We start from the raw sequence: 20,995 nt of genomic DNA, 5'->3' as shown, positions 1-20,995 counted from the left end.
GCATGCAGTGATCTAACTTGTTGGAAAGTGTTGGCGTGAATGAGTTCCAGAGTTTTATCTCAGCGAAGAGAAGGAAATGTGGCAATCTTGGCATGTATACAGCATGAACTCTTTAGCTGAGGTTCTGCTCTCATGGTGGTGTGATTTGAGATTGACTAAATTCTTTGAATCAGGGACGGCTTCCTCTCTAGACGATAGAGGAAGTTCACAACCACTTTTCAGCCAGTATTTCTTCAAAATGATTCAGGATGCTCCATAAACCCTACATTGCCTTTCCCATCCTAGTGGGTTATGTGAATTTGGGAAGGGGTGGTAGTGGTGTGTAGCTACAGCAGTGTCTGCCATGCTCTTGATTGCAATTGGGATGTGTTTTTTTTTTTTTTTTGTTTTTTTTAACCTGTCTGGTCTATGGTTACTCTAGACCTGGGTGGGCAAACTCTGGTTCTCCCGCTCTGTGCTGAAACTACAAATCCCGAAATACATCAATGAAGCTCAAGAATTGTGTATGGGGATGCTGTAGTGGATTTTTGATTCCTCCTTCTTGAGGCTAGGTTTCCTGCCGCCATTCCGCCCATGCTTCCGAACACAAACACTAAAACAGTCGCGCGTCGTGTATCACAAAAAGAAGGTACTTGTACCTTTTTTTTTCTGCATATTGCCACGCGGATGTCACCCCAATGAAATCAATGAGGCCGCGCAGCAATCGCTGTCTGCATTATGCAGGACCGCACCACACCCAGGACGCGTGTCCCACGGTGTAGTGCAGGTGTGAACCTAGCTTAAATCTTTACCCAACGCCGCACATTGCTAATGCACAGCGTCCCCATAAACATACTTTAGCCGATTTATGGAGTTCCTGTAATGGAATTTCTTTCACCAGAAATTCAATTACAGCTCGTTGTTTTGGCTGGAGATAAAAAAGAAAAGCATACATTCGTGGGGTAAGGACACCTCTATAACATGGTACATGAACATTCACAGTCACTCTAAAACCTTGGTTCTCAACTGGTGGGTCGAGACCCAAAAATGGGTCACGACCCTGTGTTCAGTGGGTCCCCATGTGCCTTCCACTTTTCTATTTGAGAGGCTCCTCAGTCTCCCCCTAGCGCAACAGTGTCAGTTCATGCACCAGGCAGTCTTTCAAAATATGCTGCCCGGCGCGAGTGTCAGCTTGAGGTGGGGTGGGTTCCATCCATATGTGCATTGCTTACAGCTCCCTCGCATGTCCTGTAGAGGTGCCTGGACCGGTGTGATGTAACATTCTGGCTCTCTGCACCTCTACAGGGCGTGCAAGGGCGCTGTACAAGCAATGCACATAAGGATGGAGCTACACCACAGCAGCCCACACCGGACCCCAGGCCAAGGATCCACTCCGGTTCTCATAAGGTAGGGAGACTGGGTGGTTAAGGCTTGACATGTTTAGTGTCTCTTTACCCGACTAGACCCCGTCTTTTATATTTTACCAAAAAATTGGGAAATTATAAATGTTTTAGAATTTAATATAGGGGAAACTGTTTTTTTTTTAAAAAAATCTGTAATTTTTCCTTCATATATAAAAAAATAAAAACCCCAGTGGTGAATAAATACCACCAAAAGAAAGCTCTATCTGTCCCCAAAAAAGGGTATAAAATTCATTTCAGTACAGCGCTGCATGACGGAATAAATGTCAGTCAAAGTACCGCAGCGCTGAATACTGAAAAATGGCCTGGATGGGAAGGGGGTTTAACACCGCGGATGTCAACTGGTTAAAGAACAAAAAATATTTTTTGGGAGTGTGTGTGAGAGTGTCTGTGGTTGTGTGTTTTTGAGGGCCCTTTCACACTAGTACAGTGCGTTAATCGCACAGTCCCGTGAGATTAACACACTGTACTTCGCAATCGCACCTACCACGCATTTTGGTGTGAAGTGCATTGCCATTTATTTCTATGGCACCCCAAATGCACCTCCCACCCGCAGGTCTATTGCCCTGCAATCGGAACGCACAGTACCGCAATGCCGTGCGTTCCATTGCCGTACCACTTGGGTCATGACTTAATGACCAAGGACAAATGTGGGTCCTGAGGTTATACGGGTTGAGAACCACTGCCCTAAAAGACCTCAAATTCCAGACTTTCTGATTGACCCTCGTATATAATATGAGGCTAGAGTTGACGAGAGTTTAAAAGGATCTCCTGTCCCGCCCTCTTATAAGGCAATCCCGTTTTAAAAATAGAAATGCTGTATGGAAATGAAGTCTCTTTAAAACCTACCGCCCTTCTCCAGCAATCTTTTCTGTGTTCACAAAATACTGCTGGCTAAAGATTCTTCAATATCCGACACTATGTGAATGTCAGATACTGGGTGTCCTTGAAGAACTGTTGGGCGAGTTAAATGTACCTTTCCCAATAGCTTGAGTCAGCGTGTGACACTGCAGAAGTCACATGCAGGCTTTATAGATTGACTGCTGAGCAAACACAAACGACTGATTACTCAGCTCACACTTCTCACTACAGAGTAGTGACACACCGCTCCCCACAGGGATTCCCCCCCTAGCTGGCTCTGGCTCTAGAGAGGCAGAGCCAGTTGTCATTTAGGCAGTGGGGTGGATGTATACAATATTTTCAGGATCTTTCCCAGTTGCAGCATGGCTCTACGTTGTCAGCAAATAGCCGGCAGTAGCCTGCTATATGCCGCGCTTGGGTCAAAGGAGTACATTTAGTAAATGGTTCTCTTTTGGGTCAAAAGGAGTATAATCGCCAAAAAAAGTTTTTTGGCTTTAGTTATCTTTTTAAAGCAGATTTGACTAATGGTCTTGTCATGGAATACCTCCAGAGCTTCCTAGGCCATGTCATCTGTTGGTTCCATACTTCACGGCTGACCATCCTCCTGACTGCTGTGCCTTTCTATTTGCCTTTTGAGAGCTATGGCCAAACTCGCTGGCCAGTAGGAGGTTGTAGCGATGGAATTGGGTGGACCAGAGCTCTATCACGGAAACTTTGGTAATTATTTGAATTCTATTCTCCCTGGGTTTTGAGGACACCCAGACACTAATGAAATCTATAGGATTTAAGCAGACAGTTGGAGGTGCCTGCTCCATGAACCCATGCCGATGTAGAGAAAATGTACACCTTCCTATAGATGGTATTCTTGGAGGTGTTTGAACCTGGGCACTAAAAGTTCTTAGTGCTTAGTTCTGAACTCCAGTGTGGAATTAATGAAATGGATCTTGGCAAGTTCTGTAATACGTGGTGGGTCACCGATTTGGTATATGGCATGGCAGCTAGTAATGATATATTGCAAACAAATATAGCTTCGTAAAAAAGAAACCTTTTGCGTTCGTGTATGCCTCTTGATTCACAGCTATTAGCGCAAAGTTTATATTTGCTTCCAGCATTTCTTCTCTCCCAGTGATGGGTCATTCTGGAAGAGGATAGCTGTGAGATCATGGCTTGACTAGTAGGGGGGTGAGGGTGAACGGCACAATGCTTTCTGCAGCTACGACCGCAAGGAAGGAAATGCGTAAGCCATTTCCTTTTGTTTGCGAGACAAAGGGGTCACCCACAGATCTCTCCAGTATTTCTCACCTGTAGTGGGGCTCGAGCGCTGAACTTGTGTGTGTTTTGTTTCAACTCTTCATAGATCTTTCCCAACTTTGATACATTTTCCATATGTTCTAGTGGTTTTGTTTTTTTCCAGTAAGGTCAGGAAGTGTATGAAGATATGAGATTAATCTAGAAATATAATGGCAGTAAAATGTCTTGAACTCAGCCAGGCTGCCTTTTACTATGTTGATAAGATGATTTGGAGTACAAAAGCCATCCAAGTTTGAATAAAATGACTGTTCTTAGTACCTTAGGAACCGGTTATTCTGCCCTACACACTTGAATAAGAGTATTTGCTATGGGCAGTTTTTAAAGCCTGTTAAACGCACACTGATTACTGGAGCAAAAAATTAGCTAAGGGCAGGTTCACACCATTTTCTGGACCAGATCTGGTCTGGAAAATGGTGTGATCTGCCTGCATTTCCAGTGTTTTCCAGACCAGACAAAATGAGACGTGCAGTATTTGTCTGGTCTGGAACGGACTGCGCTGGTGTCAACAGAGGCCAGAAATAGCATAGGGATATATTATAATGCATTTTGAATCCAGAAACAATCTGGTCTGGAGATGATGTGGTGTAAGGGCCCCTAAAACTGCAGTCACATGATCATTCTGTATCGAGTCTTCTCTTCCTTTGTTTACATCCGGAGGGGTTTTTTTTTCAGGTGTCCATAATATTACTGCCTGATTTTAGGGAACATCTATAAAATTATGCATGGATACTTTTCTTTTTTGAAATTCCATAATTTTTATTGACAAATGTAAGAAAAATACAACAACAAAGTGTATGAACATTTTTAAGTGAGTAATGTAAGGCATATAATAGACCAGTGAGCATCCCCAATATAAGGCGTGTACCGATATCAAGGCCCAATAAAAAGTGAAAAATGTCTTTTTGATAAGTAGTTCTAAAGTAGTTTGATTATATCACTTCCTAATTTAGTTTAATGGATTTGTCTGTCTGTTTTTTCTTTTGTTTTTGTGTTTGTTTTATAATCATTATTCCCTTTTTTTGCTTTACAGTCAGCAGGAAGAGGAACAATGAAAACTGGTTGCAGTATTGTTGAAAAGCCTAAAGGAGGGGGTGGTAAGTTACTTACTCTCCTGTCATGTAGTAAAGAATAGGTTAGGGTTCATGTTTGTAATTTATATACTGTTTACTAGTTTGACTTACCCGCACTGTGCTGTTTACTGGCTTATCTGCAGAACGCCCGCAGATGTTGTGACCTCCGTAAAATAGCCTGCAATTATGTCCATTAAAAAGAAGCTCAGGGCTGCAGGTGCCTTGTGAAAAAAAAAAACGTGTTTTTTGAATTTGTTTTTACATTTCTGTATGTTTTAACCTTGGCTTTGTTACTGTTGTTTAATACTCTTGGATGCAGCACTGGTGTATAAATCAGGGGTCGCAAACCTCCGGCCCTCCAGCTGTGGTGGAACTACAAATCCCATGAGGCATTGCAAGATTCTCACAGACATGACTCCCGAAGAGGGATGCATCATGGGATTTGTAGTTTCACCACAGCTGGAGGGCCGCAGGTGTGCTACCCCTGGTATGAATGAAACCATACGCTGAGCTATACATAGGCTGCAAGTTCCTGGCTGTGGTTTCAATACTTGGAGTCGCTGACCCAGAACAAGATGCTTTCTGCATCTTAGGATCTTAGGTATTTGGGCTTTAGGTTAAACTTTGGGTTCAGTTTTTAGGATGAGGGTTAAGTACACCCATCATGAAAGAAATATGGAGCATATTAATGCTAAGTTCTCCATGCAACTAGTATTTCCAGAAGTTGGACAGTGGCCAGTTCCATAATACTCTTGTGACAGATGTTGTAGGTTGAAGAAAATACACCTTACATATTATAGCATCAGCATCTCAGAGCTCCATCATGGCCTCCAGTGGTCATACAAAAGAAAGCCCAACACTGGGGTGCACTCCTTTGCTCTGACACAGTCCAGGGAAAAAGTTGGGCTGCACACCAGTTATCACTGGGTTAAAAACCAATGTATTCAAGCCATACAGAGTTGAATGCGTCCGAGTGAGCTAAAGTGAAATTGTGTGGCGCTTGAATAAAGTCTTCTAATCCAGTGATGACCTCAATGTGCAGCCCAACTTTTTCCTGGGATTTCTTCCAAAATCTAGGTTTTACACAGGTCTCCTATTGACCCAGGACTCCACAGAAGTGTTTAGCCTAGTCTAGATTTTTCATTTAGTTGAAATGGGCTTTACAGGAAGGGTTATGAATTTTATTTAATGTGATCATAACACAGCTTCCAATTTAACTGCAAACGTGTGTACCTGCATTCCTCCTCCGCTTTCGTATTTATGTCCTTTTCTTGCTGGTTTTTTCTACACGTTGCCTCTTTGCTTTCGTTGAAGCTGCTTTTTCCAGTTTTTTTTGCACATTCGTCTCCTGTGCTCTGTTACGATGTCTTTGATGGTGTGGCCTGGTGTTGGTGATAGCACTTTCATTTGTGTCTGAGACCACAAATGTAATTTCATTTAACAAAAAAAATCAGTGAGTCATTACTGAAGCTACACAATTGAAGTATCCAGTCATCCTATTCTGTCACATGAAACTGGCTGTGACAGATTAACTGATCTTAAAGGGGTTGCTCGCCTTTTATAAAAACTTGAATGATGAAAGTTCCTTCCAACAGCCTTTTTTTTGGCTTGGGAAACATTCATATGTATGTTGGCACCTCCACAACCTTGGAGGGTCTAATGGTCGGGATGGGTTTTCAAGGTTTTCCCTATTGTCTGTGTGTAATGTAGTACACCCTCCTATATGAGCAAGTTGGCTTGATGCAAGCTTGCTTGTTTTTCAGAAGGGTCTTTTTTGATAGATTCTGCATAGCTAGTCACTATTAACCTTCTTGGCGTTATTCCCGAGTGACTTGATGTTGTTTTCAGTACCAAAAGCGGTAACCCCGAGCCACACTCGATTACACAGCGCTTCACTTACCTTCTGCCTACGAGCCACGCTGTGTCCTCCGGCCGATGCCGGCATCTTTCTTCCGGGTTCCGTCCGTTGCTGAATGGTCTGAATGGGTCCGTTTGTGTAGACTTGTTCCAATGACAACAGTCCTAGCCTAGGCAGAGCTTGTATTGGCAAACCTACCTAGAACTTTCTGCTGCCATTCCAGGTTGGGAAAAAAATGTTTTGTCATGCTATAGAAATGACTGTCCGAGATACTGACCATAGGCTGCCAAATTTTATGAGACGCTGTAGGAGGCCATTGCTGAACAGTAACGTTTTGCTTCCTGTCCCATCAGGTGACATCACAGGTCACATGGTCGATACATAGATGAGTCTTAACTAATGTTTTATGAGATACAGACATTGGGCAGAACTATGCCAGAATCTGAACCAGACTTCAGATGTCTTATTCTACCACCTATACCAATTCAGTCTTCTAAACTCTGTGACCAATGTTGATGAGGGCTCCTGCAATTTAACTCGCCTATTTCCTTATGGGAATTGGGGTTGTTGGGATTTGTTACATATAGGCCTCATTCACCTGAGAAAAAGCCGGCGCGTACAGCTCTGTGTGGCGTGCACAGCCGTATTGGGCAGCTCCCGGGAAGGACAGGTGCTGCGTGTGGTTAGTACGCAGCCCCTGTACTTCTCTATGGGAGTACGCCACCCTACGCTCACCCCAAGTGCAGGTCCGTATGGGTGCAGATGTCCCGGCTTGGACGCAGACGGGATCCATCCTGACAGTGTACGAGTACGGACGCTGCCCGATACGGCCGTGCATGGAGCTGTGCATGGCGGCTTCTCGTGTGAATGAGGCCATACAGTACTTGGGGTCTAAACCCCTTCCATCTAGCAGTGGTGTGATAGGCTAACTTTGCATTCTGTTTGCAACTGGGTGTTCCCTTCTACCAACTTGAAGTCTAGAAATTTGATTCATTTTTCCAAATCCGAGCTGGTTTACCAAAGCTGCACCGGGGAATGTGGTTCCTTCTTCCCATAGCAAGCAATCAAGGTTCATTCTTTCTCCCTGTGCATTGTGGGAGTATGAAAGGGTACATCTAGCTGCTCTGAGTACCGGGAACTGTGCATTCTTCAGACACTTGAGGAACTGTGACCCATATTTATGAAGATCAGATCAGTAGCCATGATGAAATAATTATCTGTGGGAAATCCCTATTTGTCATGGAGAGCTGTCTGTTGTTTTTTTTTTTTTTTCCCCTGTAAATTGTTGCTTTGCTCATCCGGATTCTGTGTTCTAACAGTGCACCCGTAATGTCCTACTTACCTCTGTGTATAATTCAGTTGTATGTACTTAACACTCTTCAGTCTTCTGTTGCTGGAACGGCATTGTCTGCAGGCAGTGTCTCCATGTTCTTTTATGTGTAAGTTGGTGCTTCCGTCTAATGCTGGCAATTCTAATCTATCTCTGCTCTTCTTCTTATTTTTTTCTTTGTGTGTTCTGCTTAAATGTCTTTTTAGTTTCCCATGTTTTCTGTCTGATCATTTCTTTTGCAGTCATTTGTCCTGTTTCTTTTTTTTTTTTTCTTTTTTTTTTTTTTTTTTTTTTTTTTTCTTTTTATCATTTATTTGATTTCTTTGACAATCTTCAGGTTATCACTTCCCCGACTGGGCATACAAGGCAGAGTCAAGCCCAGGCTCCCGTCAGATCCAACTGTGGCACTTCATCTTGGAGCTGCTGCAGAAGGAGGAGTTCCGCCATGTCATCGCCTGGCAACAGGGGGAGTACGGCGAGTTTGTCATCAAGGACCCCGATGAAGTGGCCAGGCTGTGGGGCCGGCGGAAGTGTAAACCCCAGATGAATTATGACAAGCTGAGCCGGGCACTCAGGTGAGAGTTGTAGGGGTGGAACCATTGTGATGTGACGGCCGTTGTATTAGATCCTTATGCTGGTTGTTTGCCAAATCTCATTCAGGTTGGTGTGAATGCTTATTGGATGATTGATAGTGGTTTCCAGTAGTTCAGCTGATCTTTCCTAACTTTTGCTAAGTATTCATAAAATCTTTTAAAGAGACCCATCACCTTAGCCATGGAGGTCAAAGTGACAGTGTGCTTGCTGCAAGGGTTAAAAGAGAATTGTGATTTTCACTCAGCCTCATAATCTGAGCCGACCTGTGACGAAGAAACTGTCACAGTTCGGCTCAGTAGATCGGGAAGGGAGCAAACTCATACCGTCGCTCGCTCACTTCTCCATCTATCCCTGCAGAGAGCCGTGATTATCACTCACGGCTTCCTGCAAGGATTCCCGCCCTCCCCTGTCCTCCAGCGCTGGCTGGCGAAGCGGATGGGGGAGGGGGCGGGCACAGCTGGCTCTGCCTCTGGTTAGGCAGAGTCAGCGTCAGTCCCGCAGCTGGGTGGATCCAGACAGTATTGTCGGGATCCGTCCCGGCTGCAGCGTCTCAGTATACCAGCTGTAGCTCGCGGTATACTGAGTTTTGGGTGACGGGAGAACGCTAGTTTGTGTTCTTCCGTGACCCTTAGGAGAACTATGGGGAAAAGCCCTGACCTCATAGTTCTCCTTTTAACTGCTTACTTATGTCTAGGGGTATGGTGTAAAGCACTTTTACTTACCCAATACCTTTTTTGCCACGGCGGTTGCTGCTCGCCTATCTGCCCCCTCCGCACCTGCTCATGGAGTGCTCCTGGGGGTCCTTGTATATAATGCAGGGCTATGGGTGAAGTCAGCAGGCATCTAAAGGACAGGAGGGGGAAGAGGCTGTGAGCACCAGTCTTGTGCAGGTCCCAATACAAAAACAAGCAGTTAATCCGTGTGTCGGGATAGCTTGCACTCTTCTTTTTTTTTTTACCACTTGCTGTCCAGAGCATTGTCTTAATTTTTGCGCACACATGCCCTGCAAGCAATATAATTGCATGCAATGGCAAAAAACTATGGTATTAAAAATTGGTCCTAGAATTATTGCTCTCATGCGGACATTTGCGACGCGATACCCAATGCGTGGTTTAATCAATCATTTATATCCATGTGCATGCCCTACGAGCACGTTTTTATTCACATGCACATAACAGGGTTTTTTTTTTATTTTATTTTTTTCTTCACTTAGCGTTTATTGCTATCACACAGTGACTAACAATCCCTTATGCGACAGCATTTGGAGGTGGAAAAGGGAAGTGTCCATTCACTTCCTGTGCAATCACTGGAAAAGGAAGTGAGCAGAATCTTAATCTAATTAACAATCGTAAACTATTGCTAGAAGTTTTTAAACTCCCCCAAAGTGTGTCGAGTGTTCTGCCCTAAAGCAGCGAATGTAAACATCACTATTTTTGTATGTTTTTGTGCAGTGTTTCTTAGATATCTTAACGCTGCCTAATTGAGTTGCTGTTGACATCCCAGGACGGCAGTGACACACGCCAGAACAGTCTAATGTTGCACAATTTCAAGCATGCTTCCTGATTTCATCCAGCGGTTCCTGAATAGACATGCTTCAGGATCTAAATGCAAATTAGGTTTCGTCAAGTGAAGCCATATGTTTTTTGATGTGTCTTCAGTGAGAATTCTGTTAACTTCCATGATTCCTAGCAATTCTGAGACTGCTAGAATTCTTATATTTCCTCTATAATATAGTTCAAATAAAAGCAGAAGCAAATTTTCTTTGAGCGGTCTGCCCACTCTCTTGCAGTGCCAATGCAAACTTTAGAAGGGGTGAAAAGTATAGGAATCTTATCTTGCATCCTGGTACATTTATCTGTCACTTTGCTTCAAGTGGAGATAAGCTAGAACTATAGGAAAAACAAACTGTATCCTCCTATTGGCAACCTTTTTTCTAGTTCTTTTATTTTGTTTGTGTGGGTTTTGTTTTGGGGGGGTTTTTCTGGTTATCCTGCCAGTAATGCACTTCCTGTCCTAGGGTGACAGCACTCTACGCCAGACTTTATGGAGAATGAGAGTTTTCGCACAAAGACAGGACTACAGAACACCTCACTATCTCCTCATTCTGTAGTCTAGAGTGGAACTTGGACAGGGCGGATAACCCTGCTTGGGATTTCAGTGCAGCATTGGCAGAGTTTACATCGGATGGTTTTTTTTTTTTAAGGTTGTATGAGTACAACATTTGCTTGAAGCGGATCAGGATGACAGATGCACCTATCAATGAATTCTGAATGATCTCAGAAGTGTCTCAAACTGGTGCCATCAACACAAACCATAATTGTGACATTTACAGCATGCTTGTTCTAGGCCTGGCATTTAAAAGAATTTGATTATAATCGATTATGTCGATTAGTTGTTGCAGCCCTAGATAGGAATCAGTCAGGCGACTAGCATTGCCAAAGACACCAGCAGTGGCACACCATGCTTTTTTTCTTTTACTTCCACAATGGTGCTTATCTTTACAGATCCAAAAGCAGCATCGTAATTACAATTATTGCTCGCTATGGCCACCCTGAGACTGGAAGTTCAGCTGTAATGGATAGTGCTGGGTAAATGGGGAAACTGATACTGCTGTGCAAAAAAATCGGATTACTCTGTATGGAACAGTAAACAGCTCGACTGTGAAGCTGATCACAGGACCTGCCATTAGTCAGACAGTTCTTTACATAATGACACTGGGTGCGTCTTCTCCAGGCTAAATTCCTGGCACAGGTGTCAGATTTAAGTATATTCCTTGTTCTCAATGTTCCATACATGAGTTTTCTAATCTGGTTAAAGATATTTGCTTAAAGCGGACCTTTACACTCAAAAAATCAAACTCTACCAATGCATTCCTCTATGCATGATTTAATAATAACATAGACATGTCGGGTGTAAAATGCTGTGATTTATAAAATACACTTGCATTCACTCCCTGCTTTTGAAAGGGTGAAATGACTTCAGTTTGGAACAGCAATGCACTCTAGGATTGCCTTGTCATCAGCAGAGCATTGCTGGGAAATCTCATCTGTAATCTCGGGAGATCTCAGAGAAAGGCATTTTCCTCCCGAGATGATGTGCATGGTCACATGTGCCATAAATCCAGGAAGTAAAAGAGCTACTAATCTGCCCTTAGTAAACATGGCCACTGTCAGAAGAAAAGGGAAATAATGGATGCAAAGAATACAAAGCCGGCAATTATCTAGAAGTATGCGTTTGTAGTTTGTCATTACTAAACGTTTCTAAATGTGTTTGTTGGTATTTTAAAGGTATTAGTAAAGGTCCTCTTTAAAAATGCCGGAGTAGCCGAGCCTTACTTTATGTGGGAGCAGTAGTGTGTGTTCAATGCAAGTTCACGTTATTATCGTGACAAGTCCTAGTACAGGTCCAGGGACCCGCTGAATAGTACGTTGTATTATCTAACCTGAACCTTGTGCTGAGTTTAATGATTTGATAAGAGGAGCAGAAATACTAACTTAATGGCTGCTTTACTTTCTGTAGTGTAAGTCATGTGACCAAATGCCAAGACATTGGCCACATGATCTGAAAATAAAGGCTTTACAGGACTGAGGGTGGATAGCTGGGCATAGGATACATTTGTGTAAGTGAGGGATGCTCTGGTAGCCCCCATAAGACTGGTAGAATGTGATCTATATGTCAATCGGTGAGCCTCCTGGAGCTTTGAAGCAAATGGTTTTTAATGTTATGTTAAGAAAAAGGTACTTTTTATTGGGGAAGCTTTGGGACCCGCTGACTGCTTTATATTTATACAAAGGAACACCTTTTTAAGAGTCTGAGGTTTTTGGGCTCACTCAAATCATCCAGATGCAGGAGAGTTTGCAAATGAGCGCCCTGGCAAGGCAGCTCCCAAACAGACTTCCCTTGTTGGGTGACCAGAAGTGACTCGATGTTCAGAAATAAAGGGCACCTGACCAAAAGGTGAAGGGAGTCCAAAAATGTCTTCACAATTTGATTTAAAAAACAAAACGGCTAACACGTTTCAGGGGCAGCAACACCTTCATCAGGGCTTAGAATGAGAAGGATTAGATTGGATTCAAGATACTATATATCTCCTTTTAGGGCTGCAATTGTAATAGGCAACACGGGTATCTGGCAGTGAACACCAAGGATTTTCTGCTAACTTTAGACTGCATGCAAACTAGCACTCCTGCATTTAGGTTATTCAAACACAAGCCATTTTAACAAACCTTATGCTTCCCATATCCCTTTCTCCTGGTTTTAGATGTCTAAAAACGCAAAATGCACAGCTCACCTCTGGCATGCATCCTTGTAATCCAGATGCGGTGTGCAGATAACAGTCATCTGGAGTAATTGTCTCAAGTTGCTAAACAGGCACACAATGATCTTCCAAAGAAAATCAAATTTTATTCCTCATGCATCTGTACAAATTACTGATGCATTTCTGCCTTACTCAGCTAAAAGTTAGAAACGCGTTACTTTTGCTTTTAGATATACCTACCTTTTTTGTGTTGTTTTTTTTAGCTACTTTAGCATTTCTAAACTGACTCTGGACACACAGAATTCTCTTTACTTAAAGGAGATATTTGAGGTGAGATTTCCACTCATCCTCATAGTTAGAGCCGAACTGTGACAAAGAAGCTGTCACAGGTTGGCTTGGCTCTATCGATCGAGAAGTGAGCATAAACATGCAGCCGATCCGCTCACTTCTCGATCGTCTCCCTGCAGACAGCAGTGACTGCCAGTCACCGCTGCCCGCAGGGATTCCCCCCTCCCCGCTCCAATCCTCCAGCGCTGACTGGAGGAACGGATGGCGGAGGGGCGGGCACAGCTCGCTCTGCCTCTAGATAGGCAGAGCCAGCTGTCACTCATGCAGCTGGGTGGATCTCAACAGTAATGTCGGGATCCGTCCCGGCTGCGGCGCTCACAGTATATCGTGGGCAATAACTTGCGATAGACTGAGCTTTGGGTCATGGGAGGTCTCTAGTATGTCCTCCCATGACCCTAAAGAGAACTAGGGGGAAAAACACTTACCTCATAGTTCTCTTCTAATGCATTTTAACTGGTGTCGCATCCATATAGAGGCATTTTTTTGCAATGCCTTGGTGAATGAGGCTTTCCTGTTAGACTTGGATTGTTTTGTTGTGCTTCTTAGGAGAGGATTATAGTCTGGAATTATTATTTCCTGACTTTCACAGCTACAGGGATGAATACAAATGTTTGCTGCATCCATTCCTGTTTGCCACCTATGCCTCCCCCACAGCCACCTGTGCAGTCCCCTACCCGGGCAACAAACATCCTTGTACTTGGATGTTGTACAGCAGTCGTGACTCCCAAGCATAGAAACGCATGCTTTTTTTACATTCTGATACATTTCCTCCCACCGACTTTGCATGTGTCATGTCCACAGAGGAAAGGATGTAGGAAGGTGTTTTCTTTCTCAGTAGTTTTTAAACTGGTTGGTGCCGGCAAGCACAGGAATTTGCTGCAGGCTGAGTTAGGTATCGTATATTATATTCAGGTTAAAGTATAAGTTTAGACACCCCTAGTCAAATGACTCATTTTGTAGACTAAGTGAAAAGTAGTTCTGGTAACCCCTTCAGGGGACAAACTTATAAGTGACACATCTGCAGGTTGTCGTGCACATCTAGGATTTGCTGACTTTGTAGCCGATCTCCAGGGAAATCTAAAACCTCCCTTTTGCGAGGGGGCTGCCCCCATACTGCAAGATTGAAGGGAACCTGGGTAAGGCCCCATTGACACCAGGGCGGGTGTGTTTCAGTGCAAATTTTAAAAGGGTGGTTTTGAACGTTTTTAATCTATGTAATCGCAATTTAGAGCTCAAACGCAATTAAAATCTCGCTAATCAGCATGTTTCAGTTCAAATCTGTATGGAATCCATGTTGATCAGCGCGGAAAAAGGCTTGTGGAGCATTTCTGGCGGTTTGCATGGAGCGATCGCTTGAACGGTCCCCATAGGAATGTATGGGATCGTTCATGTCGGCGGTTCAGTGCAGACAAATCCGCCCTGGTGTGAACGGGGCCTAAAGGACTCATACTTGTCTACACTGCTTCCAGGCTCCAAAACAGACATATGCAGCCTCTTCTGCCCCTATGCACCGGCAGTCCGGACGCCCACTGGCGTCATCACATGTAGTGCAGGGCACATAGCCCTGCAATATACAGTGGTACCTCAGTTCACGAACGCTTCTGTACGCGAACAGAAAGTTTTGGCAAAATGTTGCTTCCGTTTGCGAACTCCATATCGGGTGACTACCATGACTGCAGCCACCTTCCCCGCAGACGGACCTGTGCACACTTGCTGTGAAGCTTTTATGTGTGCTTTTTAGCACATGCAGTATTTGATTCGGTTCGCGACCAGAATCGTGGAACAAATTAATTTTGTGAACCGAGGTGCCTAATAGGTTGGACTTGATGGACTAATGTCTTTATTCAACCTCAAATACTATGTAACTATGTACTTGGACACAGTCTATAAGCTGTAGCATAGGAGAGATGAGGAGAGCCCCAGCTGCAGGGGAGTAGGGATCAGATAAGTAAAACTGCTTAACCTAGGTACCCTAGACCTAATTGAGCAGTTCAACCATGTAGTGCTGGGGCAGTCCCACTGCAAGGTGGTAGGTGTTCTGTAGTTCTAATATACTTCCCTGGCTAGGGTGACAACACTGCTTTTATAGATACAATACAGTGAGCAGTATAGCCATGGGTGCACCACTCCAAACTGACCTGGCCAACTTGAACTGGAGTAAGTACCCCATACTCGCTTGCTGTCAGTTGGCGGTCCTAGGATTTGTTCACTTTATGTGCAGGAATGCTGTGAGCATGCACGCTTGTAGGCAGCAGTGGGAGTGTGTCCTGTAGTACACATATGCTTCTTTAGACACATACCTGTGAGAGTTGCTGGGGATAGGAAAGGGAGGAAGTGAGAGGAAGGGAAGATGTCTTCTCAAAGGGTACAAACGGAGAGAAGGGAGCCCATAATAAATCAATGTTCTTACAAAGGTGGAGTAAGGTGACAAAATAGGCCATTGGGTTGAGATATTTTCCATCATGCATGTGCAGACTTTGTTTTATATTTTGGCAAACTGTGCAGGAAAATGAGCAAAAATGTGACATCTGTTCTGTACAGAGGTTGTTTGTAACAAGCAAAGCCTTTCATTTCACCAGTAGAGTGCTTTTTTCAGTCCCACTTCAGGGAAAACTGGTCAGGGTAGAAATGTGTGAGTTGCCACTGTCGACTTGTTTTTGAAGGTGCTCCATGGCTGTCATTTTTCTTACTTGGCTAGTCTGTGATCCTGCACATAGCATGCAGGTTGGGGGTTCTGCATGTACTGGTTGCATGCTGTTTCCAGGTCACTTGGTCAGTAGTAAAGCAAGGATAAGGATGAAACCTTGAAACGTGCATTTTTAAAATCAAGTTGGCATTAACGGCATCCGCACTGCTCTCCTGGCAGGTTTCTATTGAAGTAAGTATGGGAAATGTACTGTGTAACCGGCTCTGTGTTTCCTCCAGGCTGCTTTCTGTGTCTATAGAGTGAAAAGCAAAGCTATGGACCGGATTTAGCCGTGTGTGTATGAAGCTGCATGAGTGCGGTCTAAGCAGCCTCTGGCCTTTGTAATCACAAATGTTTATAGCTGATAGCATCCAGCAACAGGCGGCTTCCTCTTCCTTCCAGTATTAGTTGGCTAGTCTTGGTATCTGTCTTGCCACAATGGGTGTGTGGACTTTGTCTTTTTACTGTGTAGATATGCATCAAGTTGCATCAGAGTTCAGTGTGCTCCGAGTCAGAGCACCTCCCCACTGACTTGTTAGCCATGTTTAAGAATATATTACTTCTTGAGGAATTATGTAATTAAGTGGAGCTCTCCCTAAACTGTAACGTCCACACAAAACCTTGGGAACTAGTGATAGAGACCCTGTCATGTGGATTCCAGTCATCGCATGCCTTTGCTTTGACCATTTGCCATAAGATTTTGGAACAGGCATCTGCATGCTGTAAAGCACTCGCAGTCCCCCTTATGTCTTTTTTAACCAGCGATGGCCAAATTATTATAGAAATTGGGAGCCAGTCTGTCCAATCTTGGAGCCAGCAGGATTATTTTTAGCAGCAAGTTAAGCTGGCTATACACAGTCACAATTTCGTTCAGAACAAAATGCTTTATTGAATGTTCTTTTGTGTTTTGCTGAGGGTTTTTTTAATTATTTTAATAACTAACATTACCAAAAAGTCTCATCAGGAACGTGTCATTTTAAAGGAAAAGCATGTTCCACCACCCCTAAACTATGGTTATAAGCTGTATAGAAAGGTTTTTATTTTTAGGTGCAATAGAAGTTTACAAAATATATTATCGTATAAAAGATGATTTGAACTTTTTTGAAATCCAATGAAAGCAAGTAAAATCCTCAGATAAAACCCATGTCACACCCCTATATAAATAAGGAGTCATATCTTGTACAGAAGAGGTAAGTGTACATGACAAAGGAAAAAGAATAACTGGCTGTCCTGTTGTCGTCTTGAAGCAGTTTTCCTTTCTAGTCGTTGTGACCCGCTGATTTTTGTAACTTTGGTTAGACGTGTTTCGCTCTTGGGCTTCTCCAGGATGCGTGTGTGTGTGTTCTCTCTCCCTCAGTAACCGCAACTGACAAATCCCATTCACTATGTGGAGCCCCCGAACACAGCACAAGACCGGCTCCAAAGCGCATTATCAGCTATTTGTGATTGTAACTCATCCAACACTGCAAAGGTCTATTTACATGTAATCAAAAATTAGGGATGTCCATCAGTCTCCGGCCACCTAAATTAGGACCCGGCGACTGCCAGATGACCCCGCTCGGAGCGCCGCCCACCGGAGCAGCAGTGACGCGACGATCGGCGAGGTAAGTATGAAGAAAAAAACCCTAGCGCAAGCTTTGGCGCTAGGCATCGGGGCATTTTGACAAGTACTTGTCAAAATGCCCTGTATCGGGCCCGATTCTGATGCTAGCATCGGTATTGGGACATCCCTATCAAAAATCTTTTGATAACTGCCGAAAGTGCTCAATATACGTCCCCTGCTGGTTCCCCCAACAGAGGATATAGTATTTACAGAGCGTTTGGTATTCTCAACATTGTTTAAAGATTACACATGTACATCTCAGGACAGTCTCCTGCATGGGGACACAGCCCATGTTGCTTCAAGTCTATCTATGGGAGAGATGGCGTATGGGCCAGCAGGAGATGTGCAATACATGTTCAAATCATTTATATGAGAATAGATTTTGTAGATTTTATATTGCACCTTAATAAACAAAAAACCCTTTATATAGTCTATATACAATTTTTTCTTTTCTTTAAATACTTAATGGGGTCAAATAAAAAAATTTCTTTTGACCGTAGTGATGAAAACAAAATGAAGGAGCAAAATGGAAAATGAAAGGTGAATGTGGTTTTCGTCCTTCATTACAAATTTGAATGTTAAAATCAAAATAAATTTTGACCCGCATTCATCAATTTCCTGATTACATTATGGAATGTTTTGACTGGGTTAAGATCAGCTGCGACTGAATTAACTTTGCCGCTCACCCTCCCCTTCCTCTCTCGCCCAGTCATAGCTTGCATTCTGGAAAAGAATACTACAAAGAGCCCTGTGATTGGATCAGGTGGATCCTGTCATTCACCTGCCGCCCCTCCAATCAAAGAGCATTTTGCACTCTGGAAAATAATTACAAGTTCTGTGTGAGCGAGGCGGAAGCAGAGGGCGAGCACTGCCAGTGTCTCGGTTGCAGTCACTGATCTTAACCCCTACAGTGCCGGAAGATCAGTGATGTAGGGAGTATCCAATGTCAGTGGAGGGAAGATTTCTATAGTGAGCAGCAGGACATGGGATACATTTCATTAGACACGAGTTTATGTCCCGGGTGCTGTATCCATTACAACATGTTAAAGTATAGCTTGTTGAGCAATAATCATTACAGGTTTAGGTTCTGTTTGTCTTTGTAGTGAAAGTAGAGTGTGATGTATAAAATGTATGTCCCAATTTTCCTGAGCCTAAGCATTCCAGTGTTGGTATGAGAATCTTGGTTGTACCATTCACGAGCACCTCTATTTTCCTGCGTATGGGGTGGGTGTTCTTGCTGCTAGGCCCAGTCTGGTGGTAAGCACCAGTCACTTCTATTTGGCCCCTTTTTAAGCCTGTGACATGTTAATTATTTGAGCTGTTAAGTGCTTTGTGTTATCCAATATTTGTTGGCTTGGTCTTGAGGAAATCTACATTCGGCTCTATACAAAAGAAATTTCCTTTTTTTTTTTTTTTCGTTCAGTGGGCACCTCTGATGGTTTCAGCCGTGGCTGGCCTCAAAAGCCACATTGGTTGCCGTCCACTTTCGCCATCCTCACTTTGTTGTCAGCTTGCTAACATGTTGTTCTTCATCATTTCAGATATTATTACAATAAAAGGATCCTGCATAAAACAAAGGGGAAGAGGTTCACCTATAAATTCAACTTCAACAAGCTGGTTATGCCCAATTATCCTTTCATCAACATCAGACCCAATGGTAAACCTACTCATTGTTTTATTTATTTTTTATCACTGACATTTACATGAACATCATTTTCAATGCAGCTTTCTCGATTTTTATTTGCTTGCCGTTTCATATTTTTAATTTGGATTTCATTTGCAGGCCTACAGTTGCACATTCTAGTGGATTTTAGCACTTCTGACTAAAGAATAAAATGTTCTCTCTAAATCTCGTAAATTTCATGTTGACGTTTCTGGGTGGACTTCATGGAAAAGTGCACTTATCCTTTAAGCTGCCTTCATGGCTCCCTCCCTGTGCAGAGAGGAATACATACTGAGTTTTAACTGACCCAGTCTGTTGACATGTGCAGTGCATCCCCATTGACTTCTATGAGGCTCGTCTATTTCCGCCTTCCACCTGGGAGACGAGCCCCGTAGAAGTCAGTGGGGATGTAGTGTCAGTACTTTGCAGGTGCTGCCAGGAGATAGACATCCACCACAGACTTTCAATAAACAGCTGAGGCCGGGCCTGTCGGAACTCCGTAAGTAATCCTCTCTGCATGTGGAGGAAGCAGTGATGTCGGCCTAAAGGGGCCTTAAAGTAAGTAAGCAGTTAAAAGGAGAACTATGAGGTCAGGGCTTTTCCACATAGTTCTCCTAAGGGCCACGGGAGAACACAAACTAGCTTTCTCCTGTCACCCAAAGCTCAGTATAACGCGAGCTACATGCTCGCGGTATACTGAGACACCGCAGCCGGAACAGATCCCAACAATTATGTCTGGATCCGCCCAGCTGCGTGAGTGACAGGCAGAGCCTGCTATCTAAAGGCAGAGCCAGCTGTACCCGCCCCCTCCCTGTCAGTTTCGCCAGTCAACGCTGGAGGATCGGACGTGGGAGGGGGGAATCCAGTCCCTCCCCTGTCACGGCTCTCTGCCGACACAGGATCGAGAAGTGAGCGAACGCCTGTATGTGTTCGCTCACTTCCCGATCTACTGAGCCGACCTGTGACAGTTTCATTGTCACAGGTCGGCTCAGATTATGAGGCTGAGTGAAAATCACTCGCCTCAAAATTTTCTTTTTAACGTTGCCTACATATGGTCACATACTTGTATAGCTCCCCAGGAGCCACAAAGCCCAGGAATCATTAATATGCAAAAAGTGGCTGCAGTTCTTGAAGCACTCTTGGGGTGCTTGTCCCTTCTTCATTGCATGCTATTAGTCCTTTCTTGTGATGGATCAATTCAGGGACCTGAGGTTAGTTGTGGGTAGGCCTGAGGTGAAATAATTTTCAAGGCCAATGACACTATTTGCACGTTCCAGTTCTTCTAGTAAGCTCTGCATGTAGCAGTTTCGGTGCTCACCATAAATTAATGTCTGTCTGCAGTTTACAAGATTCGAGCAGGGCAAAGTTCACTGTGCAGTTGACCTCATTAACACGTAATGAAACAAAATGTAAAATGACTGGAGCTTGTCTATATGTTGAGCTAGATAGCGTAGATGGTGAACATTTCTTCTCCTCCACCCGCACCAAATGTGTCCAAAAGCTGCCGGTTTTGTAATTCTGCTGTTAGTGTTAGAGCAGAAGTTCTCCGACACCTTTCTGAGAACGGAAGTAGTCAAACCTTTGTATTGCGCAATGGCTTCCAAATGTATAAGTTTGTATAAAAGTTTCTGTCCGTAGAAAAAAGAATCGGCAATAGTAAGTAGCCATGCCTGGTGCTGCTTTTAAGTAGAACGTTGTCGGTACAACTGAAGGCCAAACTTTTTTTGGATGAATTGGAGAGCTATTAGAACCTCTGTCAGGTTTATATTGCTGTCTGTATACATGTTAGAGATTTACCCCTTCTGTTTGTCCTGATGACTGCTCGGTGAAAAAGATAAAAACTAATTTTGAGGTTGTCATTAGAACAGGAATAGATGGGAAATCTTCCAATATGGACACTGGTTCTGGTGACCCTGCTGACCACTAGGGATTTCCCTCAATTTGGAGGGATTTCCTCCCACTTCCTGTTATGGGTGGAAATCTCCCCAATGGACCCATGTGGGGGTGGGGGGG

General features: G+C 43.7%; 1 protein-coding gene across 1 annotated transcript in view; it reads left to right on the top strand.

The window, feature by feature from the left end:
• LOC108796767 (ETS translocation variant 3-like) overlaps nucleotides 1-20,995 on the top strand; it is a 36,986-nt gene that overhangs the window by 11,921 nt on the left and 4,070 nt on the right. Inside the window, exons 2-4 of the mRNA XM_018568284.1 lie at nucleotides 4,603-4,666; nucleotides 8,168-8,405; nucleotides 18,861-18,976. Of these exons, the coding sequence (XP_018423786.1) occupies nucleotides 4,621-4,666; nucleotides 8,168-8,405; nucleotides 18,861-18,976 (400 nt within the window). The 5' untranslated portion in view covers nucleotides 4,603-4,620. The remainder of the gene's footprint in view (nucleotides 1-4,602; nucleotides 4,667-8,167; nucleotides 8,406-18,860; nucleotides 18,977-20,995) is intronic.

Source organism: Nanorana parkeri, unplaced genomic scaffold, assembly GCF_000935625.1.
Source record: "Nanorana parkeri isolate BGI_ZX_2015 unplaced genomic scaffold, ASM93562v1 scaffold1167, whole genome shotgun sequence".
Taxonomy (NCBI): domain Eukaryota; kingdom Metazoa; phylum Chordata; class Amphibia; order Anura; family Dicroglossidae; genus Nanorana; species Nanorana parkeri.
The sequence above is the reverse complement of the archived record's forward strand: the minus strand, read 5'-3'. Positions and strand labels throughout refer to the sequence as shown.